At 38.3% G+C, this 10,242-nt stretch overlaps 1 protein-coding gene across 3 annotated transcripts in view; it reads right to left on the bottom strand.

Annotated features, from left to right (window-relative positions):
- Window positions 1–3,428: 3,428 nt before the first annotated feature.
- The window catches only part of AFAP1 (actin filament associated protein 1), a 112,159-nt gene continuing 105,345 nt past the window's right edge, over window positions 3,429–10,242 (bottom strand). For all 3 annotated transcript variants that reach the window (XM_079305319.1, XM_079305317.1, XM_079305318.1), the window contains one exon: window positions 3,429–6,674. In XM_079305319.1, coding sequence (XP_079161445.1) covers window positions 6,648–6,674 — 27 coding nt within the window. In that variant the 3' untranslated portion in view covers window positions 3,429–6,647. The remainder of the gene's footprint in view (window positions 6,675–10,242) is intronic.

The raw sequence follows: 10,242 nt of genomic DNA, 5'->3' as shown, positions 1-10,242 counted from the left end.
AGAAAATGCCTTGTATCCCTGCAGACTGGGCATTCCTTCCTGCTTCAAAGTTTAGAGGTGAGCTGCTTTTGGTGTAGCTCATATTTCAGGCTGGAGCAGAGTTTATGGTTTGCTGAGAGGTGGTTGCTGCTTGGTGCAATCCCATGGAAAGCGTATGTTTATTGTACACTGGTACAATAAAAACCTGATGGTTCTTTTCACTGCCTGTTGCCCACAGGGGAAGGACAGAGGTGTTGCCAATTGTTGTGGTTGTGGATGTGCAATGTGAAGTCTTATTAAACCTCATACTGGGATAAAGCAGCAACATGAACTATTATCTGCTGATTTTTAAATTAGCTATACAAACTTTATAAAAGTTTTAATAGGACCACAAATGGATTACTTATTCACAGAGTGGCTGTATTTTGAGGATCTAAAGATGGACAATTAAAAGGAAAAATAATTCAGACAAGATTAAACTGAATTTTCTCAGCCTGCCCTGGTTCAGCACTTTCTCATGGTGCCTGTGAAGGAGCTGGCAGCTGGAGGAAGGCTGTGGTGTGGGAATCTGACCCTACACCATGCTAAATGTGAGCCTGGGTGCAGGAATTAAGCTTGAGGCTTCCCCTGCTTGTGCAGCTCAGCTAGGAAACATTGCAATTTGTAATTTCAGCTTCTCTAATCCTGTATTGTGGCTAGCTGAGATGTTAAACTGCAGATTATCTCCAAAAAAGTGGAATCTCAAATGACATCTCATTTTCCAAATTTAGTGCTCTGATATAAATAAAAGCAAAACTCAAAGAAATTCTTAAGTCTCTGATTTTTAATGATGTTCCAATAATTCTTTCCAAGCAAAGCTCCTGATTTGGAAGGTCAGGAGTGAGAACAGACACAGCCAAGCTGCTCCCATAAATGAGACACCAAATAAAATTTGCTAATACTTAATCTAAAGGGCTATTTTACTTCAGAAACAGGTTTCCATGGAAATAAAATAATAATTGTTGCACTTCTGCTTCCTTTGCTGGTGCCATCAAAGTCATATTAATTGCTATCCTATTTTGAAGCTTAACTGGTTTCAATATCATCACAAGTCATGTCTCTATAATAAAACTTCTGAGGCATAAACAACAGCCAATATTTTTTCTTGTTTTCCATTAAGACACTGATTCTTTTTTTTTTATTTTTCTTTCTGTGATTTATGCCTTGAAAGATGTTTTTCTTTCCTATGGATCCAGCTGCTGTGGAGAAAACATTACTGTACTCTGACCCTCTTGGTTTTCAAAAACTGAAGCAAAATAGTACAAATGCTACCCAGTGTGTTTTGAAAGTGAGAAAAGGATCCATTCTTGCCATTACAGCATCAGACCAAACGCTGATCTCAAAAAAAAAAAAAAAAAAAAAAAAAAAAATTCAAAATCAGCAGCACATGCTAAAAAACAGACTAAGAAAGTAAAAATTGTTAGGAATAATTCAGTGAGGGCAACTAACAGTCTATTCAAAAATTAGTAATTAAACCAGGAATTAAGCTTATGTTCAGCTCAGCACCTTGTAGCTGTAACTCTACTGGTTCTACAAAATCTAATAAGAAAATTAGTACCTCATAATCAGATTACTGACAAGGAATACCTTGGTAAGATTTTTTTGCTATCTAATAAATTGTGAAAGAATAATTTTGCATTGCCTTGATCTTAAAAGAGAGATGCTTGCTTTAGAAGTCAAATTGAAAAAACTATGATACACTGCTTTGTAAAAGGGAATGTTTTTGTAACTACTGGTGTGAAAAAATAATATATATATTTTTCTGTGAAAGAACACAATTTCATTTATCAGTAGCAATGTGTCAGGGGAGCAGGGGAAGCACACAAGGAAACTTAAACTAAATACCCTTCCAGCCTCCAGCCTCTGGACTCTTCTGCTTTGACACAGGGAGCTTTGTGTTTGATACTTTAGGCAATTACTTTCTGACACGAATTTTGTTTATTGTTTATGGACCCATCTAAGCTTTTAGCATCAATAAAATGCTGGGACAAGTTCTGCAGCTGAATTGGGCAGTTGTTTTGAAACTGATCATTAATTTTGATGCCCTCAGTGTTGTACTTTTAGTGGCAGGGACTATTTTGTTTCCCCATTTTTATAACCTATTAACACAGTGCCCTCCCCAAGATGGTTTTTTTTTTTTTTTTCCACACTGGAATGACCTTATCTTTGGTTTTCCCTTGAACTTCATAGGCACATGAATAGGATTTTCCTTGTCTGGAGGAATTGCTGTGCCCCTTGTACCATCACCCACAGAGTTTATCTATTTATGACAGTCAGTGCCCAGACTCTGGATAATGTCGTAGAGGTACAAAAGCAGATTATTGAGACACCAGCAATGCAGGTGGTTTTTTGTTTTTTGTTTTTTTTTTTTGTTTTTTTTTTTTTTTTTTTTTTCCCATTTGCTTCTGCAAGTTTTCTGAATCACACAGAGCTAGAGATACTTGCTGCATTTTAGACCACAGAATTATGTCAGGTTTGTTACTTTTATTTTTCCTGTTGTGTTTTAAGGTTAATTTTTGTTTGTTTTCATTTATTTTCATATATTTGTGTTTAACTGTTGTTACTACACAGTACACAGACCTACCTATTATAACTCCATTATGATCTTGGGGACTGTAACTAAAGAAAGAAACCAATTAATTACTTTAGAATACTGCTTCCCTCAGTTTGAGAAAATGAAATGTATATTCTATTTAAGCTTTCTACTTCATAAATTTGGTAATAATTGTGGTATAACAGGAGCAAGAGCACAATCTAAGAAAAGCAGCAAGGAGTAATTACAGCTTAACACTTCTCAATCTCATCTGTCACTCATCTATAAGAAATTGCTACATTCATCTTTAAGCAGCCTGATAATCAGCTCAGTTTAATTTTAATCTACTTTCACTTCTTAGAGATAATTTTTAATGTTTTACATATTGCATAATTTATTAGTGGAGTTGACATCTAAGCAAACTTTCAAGAGGCAAGGGAGAAGTGCTGCAATGAGCTCTAAATACACCAAATCCCACATTTCCATTGCCAGGAGTCCTCAGGCTGCATTCAAGTTCCAGGAGGTCTTTGCTCAGTTAAATAGGGATACAACTGATACAAAAAACCCCTTGTGATAATGTTCAAACATTTTTCAGCTGACTGGCACAGAAGAATGCTTCTCAGCTGAGGCTATTGCAGGAGACCTGCTAAGGTGCCACCTTAGCACCCTAAGGTGCTTCTGGAACTGACAAACACCAAGAAACAGCAATACAAATCCTTTTTTTGACAGGCAACTTTATTATTAATAATGGTCTCGGATCTGTCGCACCTACCAGGTGCCAGTCTTTTTTCACACTTTGCAAGACTTTCTGAAGAATAAACTAGAAAGGCATAAAGTTAGTTGAAGCTACTAAGACACACATTTGAAGGTGAGTCTATTTTAACTTTTTTTTTTTAACAGAAATGTCCATGAATGTGTGTCAAAAAAAACTTAAATACACTGAGAAATACAGTAGAAAGGCTATATTTACAGTCAATTATAATGGGCACTGCCAACATATCCAATAACAAAAATAAAACAAAACCTTTTTTTTCCATGTTTCTATCATGCTTTTTTTTTCACAGAGATTTTTTTTTTTAAATATGATTTTGTTTTTTAAAAAATACAATAAGGAAATAATTACATTCTTAATATGAGAACATTATCATACAACATACACCCTGGGCCAATTAATTTGAAAGTGTCTAACAAAACTTGATACTAAATTAATATTCTCCATTTGAAAAATCAAATTGCCACAATCATCTCATTAAAAAAAAATACCCTTGATCCCCCAAAGTTATGATCTGGGTTTTTTTTTAAAAAAAGCATCACCCATTTAAAAAATACCAAACAAAACAAACAATTTTAAAAAAGCACCTGGTACAGTAACAGGCATTTGGTGAGGAAGCATAAGAGTAACATTTTCTTAGAAGACATAGAAATGGTTCAAAATACGAGTTTTCCTTTAAAACAAAAGTCATGCTGCTCTATGGCTGAGTTTGCCTGGTGATCCTGAAATCTAAAAACGGTGAAAATACAAACTCTGTCGCTCTTTATAAAAAAATTGTGCAGCAATAGTGCTATTCAAGGCAACAGAGTACATTTCACAGCACTGAGAGTGGTCTGTAGAGAAAGGTTATTTCCCAAGCTTTTTGGTTTTCCTCCTTTCAAAACCTTGGCTGTTGTACAGAATAGACTAAAGCAGGGGTGGCTTTGTGGAGCCTCTGCTGGAGGAAGAGTGAGAGGTGTTTATTTTGGGTGGCAGCCCCTGTGCAGCAGGCACTGAAGGGGCCCAGGGTGCTACAGGTGCTGAGGGACACCTGCACCTACAGCAGAGCTGAAAGAAGCTGCACCACACAATTTCTGTTTGCCTGGGCAGAGATTTATACACATCTACCTCAGGCATGGACTAAAACCTGTCCTTGCCAAGGTATTTTTCTTATTTTTTTACCATGGGATAAGGGGGTGGAAAGAGACAATGCCAATATTGGGTAAACAAGACAAGTGATCTGGCTTTTGACTACTCTGCATTATTTGATGTGGGACCACTTCTTAATGGCAACTGTTACATCATTGCTAACGTTGACTAGAAGCCTAATTTGCATTATAAATATGTACAGATATAAATTAAATATTTATTGAAATATACAAATAAATAACTTAATTTGAAATAAAAAGCCTAAATGAACTTACTTTTGCTTCAAATTTGTTTCTGCTATTATTTATGGGAATTTGATGCTGTTTAGTCCATAGTCATACAGTACACAATGTGCCCTCTAGTTAGAGAGTTAATAAGTAAGTGACCTAAACTAATATAGAATTGTGTTTTCAATGAAAACCACACTGACACTTCCTTTCCTTCTGTATCTGCATTCCTGTGGCACTTTGCACCAAGCACAGCCACAGGATGCAAAGAGCCTTTTCTCATGCTGGGCCCCATTTCTGCACTGCTCAGGTCAGTGGGATCCCTGGCCCTAAATGCATTTGGGAACAGGACACAGCCCTGTCTCCTGTCAGGGCTTTTTGACAGCTCTGTGCCTTAAAACCCCACAAGCTCCTGCAGAAGTCCCCTGGCACCCAGCTCAGCTGAGAATCCCAGTGTACCCTCCAGGAGTTGCACAGACCCATTCCTAAAGGAGAGATAATCTGCAGGCTTGGCCATAAAGGGATGTGATCCTTGATAACTGCTGTCTTGCCAACTTCTGTGATTTTAATTGCAGTCTTAACTAATTATCAAGACTCCAGCCCTAATATCTGTGATTAAAATCCTACTCATATTTTGAGGTAATTTTTAAAATTAATTTTCTACTCCTCACAGCTGAGGAGGAAAAATATCTTGAGAGGATGATTCAAAGCTCTCCAAAGGCCTAAAAAAAACAAAAGAGAAAAAGAAACCATCTTATTAGATATTCTCCCCCCTCCCCCTCCTGATTTTTTAAAACGAATCTTGAGATTTTGAAGGGCTTCAGTGGCAATTTACTGCATGTCATTTCTTGGGAATGACATGGATGGAGACAAAGAAAAACAGATTTTTTGTAATTTTACAGACTAAAATGCAAGAGGCTGTTTCCTACTAAACAGAAATGGACTCCTGTTTGAGAAAATCCCCAATTATTTGTTAAACTGTTTATAAAAGAGTCTGAAAATTATCAGCTTTTCAGTCCATCTTCCTCAAAAATAGTAGCTGAGGTCTGAAAAGACAAAGGAAACAAAGTACAGCAGTGTTCTATACCTCAAGTTTAACAATACGATATCATAAAAAACAAAACAAGACTGACTGCATAAGTTATTCTGATTTGCCATTATCTGTTGAGGACTAATTTAAATTGTTTTCTTTTTCTTCTTCAAAATGTATAGAAAAGAAGCAGTATCTAAAAATACCTGTTTGCCTTTTAAAAAAAATCAGGAACAAGTCATAGTTCAAGAACATGACCTTTGAAAATGACTGGTGCTTCAGAACAGCAATAAAGAGAACATACAAAAATGCATCTGTCTCAAAGTTTGGCAGCTTTTTATCTCCCAACAAAAGCATCTGTCTAAAAATATCCAAAAAACACTTCACCAACGAGCCATTGTCATGCCCTGCAGAGCTCCTGGGCTGAGCAGGCACTGCTCATTTCCTCAGTTTTGTTTTGCCATGAGAGCAGCTACCAGCACAGCCTCTGCTGAGGAGTTAGACCTGCTCTGTGGCAGTGTTCAGAGGCAGTTTGAGCTGTAAGAGTCAAGATTTCACACCAGTCTACAGCAGCGTTCCGGCCGTCTGATGCACTACAATTAACATTCCTGGTTCTCTGCTGGCTCAGCAAAGTAAACTTTCAACTGTGACTTTATGCTCCTTTTTAATTCCTATGGTTGGGTATTTTTGGTTTTCACTTTCTTTACCAGTGAAGTTGGAAACAAGGAGTTACAGCTAATAAAAAGGGGCACACAGAGTTACACAGCAATACAGTAGAGGGAATACAGGCAAATAGCGCCAAGCTACCATAACTTAACAGAGTTATAAAACTTCCTATGTTTCATCACTTGATGTGACCTTTCAGGTGAGTCCTTTGCAGCCTATGTCTTGGTCTGTAGTAGGTAAGGCCTTTATGGAAAGTGAGTGGCTTTGCTAGGTTTATGTCCCGTTTTTCATCTCCCATTCCTGGAAAAGGGATGAAAAAAGATACAGAAAATGTTAAAAGAAATCAGGATATTTCACTGATGTCATCATATCTGCTAAGACACAACTGGGATCAATAACAGTTTTTCCATTAACTTTGCTGGATTCAGCCCACAAGTCAGGGAATGCTAACAAGTATGTTCTGATAGTCCGTGCACAGCATCCACCCTTCCACAACAATATACAGCAACCTATTTTCTAGTGCAGTGCAAATAAGCCATGTTTGTACTCTGCAGAGGGGACTTCTGGAGCAATTCCCACCCCACAGCTGGTGCAAAGCACTCATCCCTCCCTGAGTAAGGGAGAGGCTGATTTAAGCACACAGGGCTCTCTAAATGACTTGTGTGAGACAGCAGGAAGCTCTCAATATATCTCAGAGCTGACAACAAGTGATTGCTTTACTGCTCTTCAATTTTTTTATTAATAGACTCATGGCAAACACATAATTCTATGGCTAAAAAGAGCAACTTAGCAGAGAGACTAACAGGAGAGGTTAAGAAAAACAAGTCAATTTGCACTGCATTTGTTTGCCTTATAGATAAAACAATTTCTTTAACTTGTTAGAAATAGCTCAATTTGTATTAACTTTTTGTGCCTCAATTTCTCCACCTATTAGCTGAGGACAAGAACACAGAAAACCATGTATATAATGCTTTTGGTCGTACGTCTCAGGGCAAGGTATTGACATTTTTTCTGCCACATATGTGAAAATCTTGAGGTTGCTGCAGGTGAACACCCAGTTCAGTAAAAACTGTAACTACTGAATGACACCTACAGCATTTCCTAACAGTACATAGCAGCAGAAGGGCTGAAGCAGGATGGGCTCACCTTAGGACATGCACACTGTACCCTCCCTGAGCCTCACCCTTACAGCCATCAGGAACTACTGGAGATCCACAGGTGGCCTCTGGCTCCAGCAATCCCAAAGGAGCAACCCCCCAGCTGCTCCTGCCAGGCACTGGGGGCTGCAGATCCCTCCCTGACCCATCACTCTGCAGAGACACTCTGCAGGCAGCCTGCTGGCTTGGCTTCCAACCTGAATTCCTGAACTGAACACTCATTCCACAACATTTAAGAGCTCTGACTGAAATCCATTACTTATGCACGTAAATGGCTGTTTCTGCTGCAGTAAGAGCACTAGTTTGGCTGAACAGCTGTATGACCATGACACCTCTTCAGCTGTTGTAAAATAACAGTAAAAGTCACACTTGATGGGTGCTTTAGCAATGTAAGAAAAAAACCCCTAGGTTTCAAGGTAGACAATAATTTACTTTGTTTCTAAACTTGTGTTTACTTGTTTTTTTCATTTAAATGGTGCTTTTACTAAAACGCAGTGTATTTTAAATATTCAGTTTTACTCTTAAAATTAGGGTAATTCTAAAGCTAAAACACAGTACTGGTAAAAATCAGATTACTTTTACAACTCTATTAAATGTATATTCGCTATGGATATGCTACCAAATCTATAAAGGAAGTCCTTGGCTAAGCAACTGGGAGGAGAATTTTTTGAAGTGTTAAATAAGCCTTGAAAGCAGAAACTTCTTTTGCAGGTGCAAAAGGAACTTCTTCTTTCTTTCCAAGGCTCCTGCAGGTTCACACCAAGGAAAGAATGTCTATGTCAACACTGACAGCCTGACTGGGAGCTGGGAACCCAGTTCCTTTTCTTCTCCAGTCCTTGAACATAAGCAAGATGTAAGATGCTGACATTCACCAGCCCACTAGTTTCAAAAACAAATCAAAAATTCTAATTTCAGTTTTCTTGCTGCACATAACCATTTGCTTTTAGAAACTAATTTGATATTTAAATGAATAAATGAATAAATGAATAAAATCTTTAAATAGTTGCTGTGCAGCAAAGATATTTGAAGCTTTTTACTTCTCTAGGACTACTGACGCAGAATATTGTTTTCTGTATTTTAATTAGAGTCTCAATTTCTAGCCAAGTACAGATTACAAAACTGCAATTAAAATGCCTCCTGGCTTCTTAAAAATGTATCATACTTTCTGAAAAAAAAAAAAAAGTAAAGATACCTTCAAAAAGAAAAGTTAAAAATTTCAAATGTAGGTATGCATATATACGTGTGTATGTATAGAGTTGTTCCAAACAGCCAATCCTGAAATTGCTGTTTTCTTACACTTGCATAACACTAAATCTTACTGCTTCTCTCTGTATTTCCTTCTAATGTCAGTGCATCTGAGAGGAGAAAGGTTTTGGAGGCAGAGCTCCCCAGCCTGCTGTACCAGGTGCAGCAGCAGCAGCTGTCCCTGCACAGTCACTGCACTGCAGCCTGGGGAGCACGGCTGGGACTGCCTGTGAACACAAGGCTGGCAGGTGACAGGCTCAGCAGTGCAAGGAAAAGGGCAAGAAGGGAGGCATTCAATGCATTCAAAAAAACATATTCTGACATTTTGAATGATTATAGAACTCCCTCATAGCATTGGGAGGTGTGCCAGCTGCTGGAGATGCAAGTGCAAGCACAGACATGGTCACTCCCACAAACTGCACTGACATCCATGTGTGGAGAGCCAAGCTCTGCTCGGGGATACTCACGTGTGACACCCTTCCCTGAGCCACATCTACAAGGCCTGGGCTCACTCTCAACTGCAAAGGGCCAAAAGAACTGAGAGCCAAATTCCAGCCCCACAATATAGAGCGACCCCTGAGCGTGGGGCGTGCTGCAGATGTGCACCTGGTGGCAGCTGTGGCTGCCAGTGGGCTGAGAACACATTGGGCTGCACTGTTCAATTCAGCAAAATTTCACTCTTAATATTTAGTGCATGAAGTTTTAGGGAAAAAGCTGTTAAAGCTGAATTGGATACTTTGAGTTGTTTTTCCCAGCATGGGAAAAATATGCTTAGCTGCTCCATATCCTTTTTGATTAGCCTAATCCTATATCCTCTGCCAAAAAGCTTGACCAACTTACCGTGCCATCCAAAGCACACTGACATCAAACAACACAGCAGGGTTTTCCTGTATGGTATATGCTGAGCATAAAAAATGTACTACAGGAAGGTATTTTTTACACCAAAAATGTTTAGGTTTTTATAATGCCTTGGTTTCTCCAGCTGTAATGATTAGATGTCTGGATTTTATGTGCCTGTCCAGCAAAAAATCCATGTTCCCATTTGCATGGACTGTTCTCTGCTAGACCACATTCCCTGAGTATTGCTGAACTAATATCTAAGACAGAGTGTACAGTTAGAGATGGTATCATTATGGCACAAATTAGGGTATAATTGGAATATGCAGATAAGCCTTAGAGCACATAAATCCTTCCTCAGGTTTGAAACACAAGCTGCAAACTTCAAAGTTGATTATTATGCTGAGTGTAATTATTCTTAGTTGGATTTAAATGAATCAGACTAACTGGCAGGAGAAAGCAGTTCATGTCCATGCACAGGGTGAGAAAGCTCTCACAAATTGTATATCAGGAAAAACAATTCTGTTATGATAATTTAATAATAAAATAATTTTTGAGACGCTGATTTTTCAGTATCCACTACATTTAGGTTCCAGCCTTATGCTCAGACACTGGAAATTTATATAATC

This window comes from Erithacus rubecula (assembly GCF_903797595.1).
Source record: "Erithacus rubecula genome assembly, chromosome: 5".
Classification (NCBI taxonomy): Eukaryota; Metazoa; Chordata; class Aves; order Passeriformes; family Muscicapidae; genus Erithacus; species Erithacus rubecula.
Note: the sequence above shows the minus strand (reverse complement) of the source record. Positions and strands in the feature narration are given on the sequence as shown.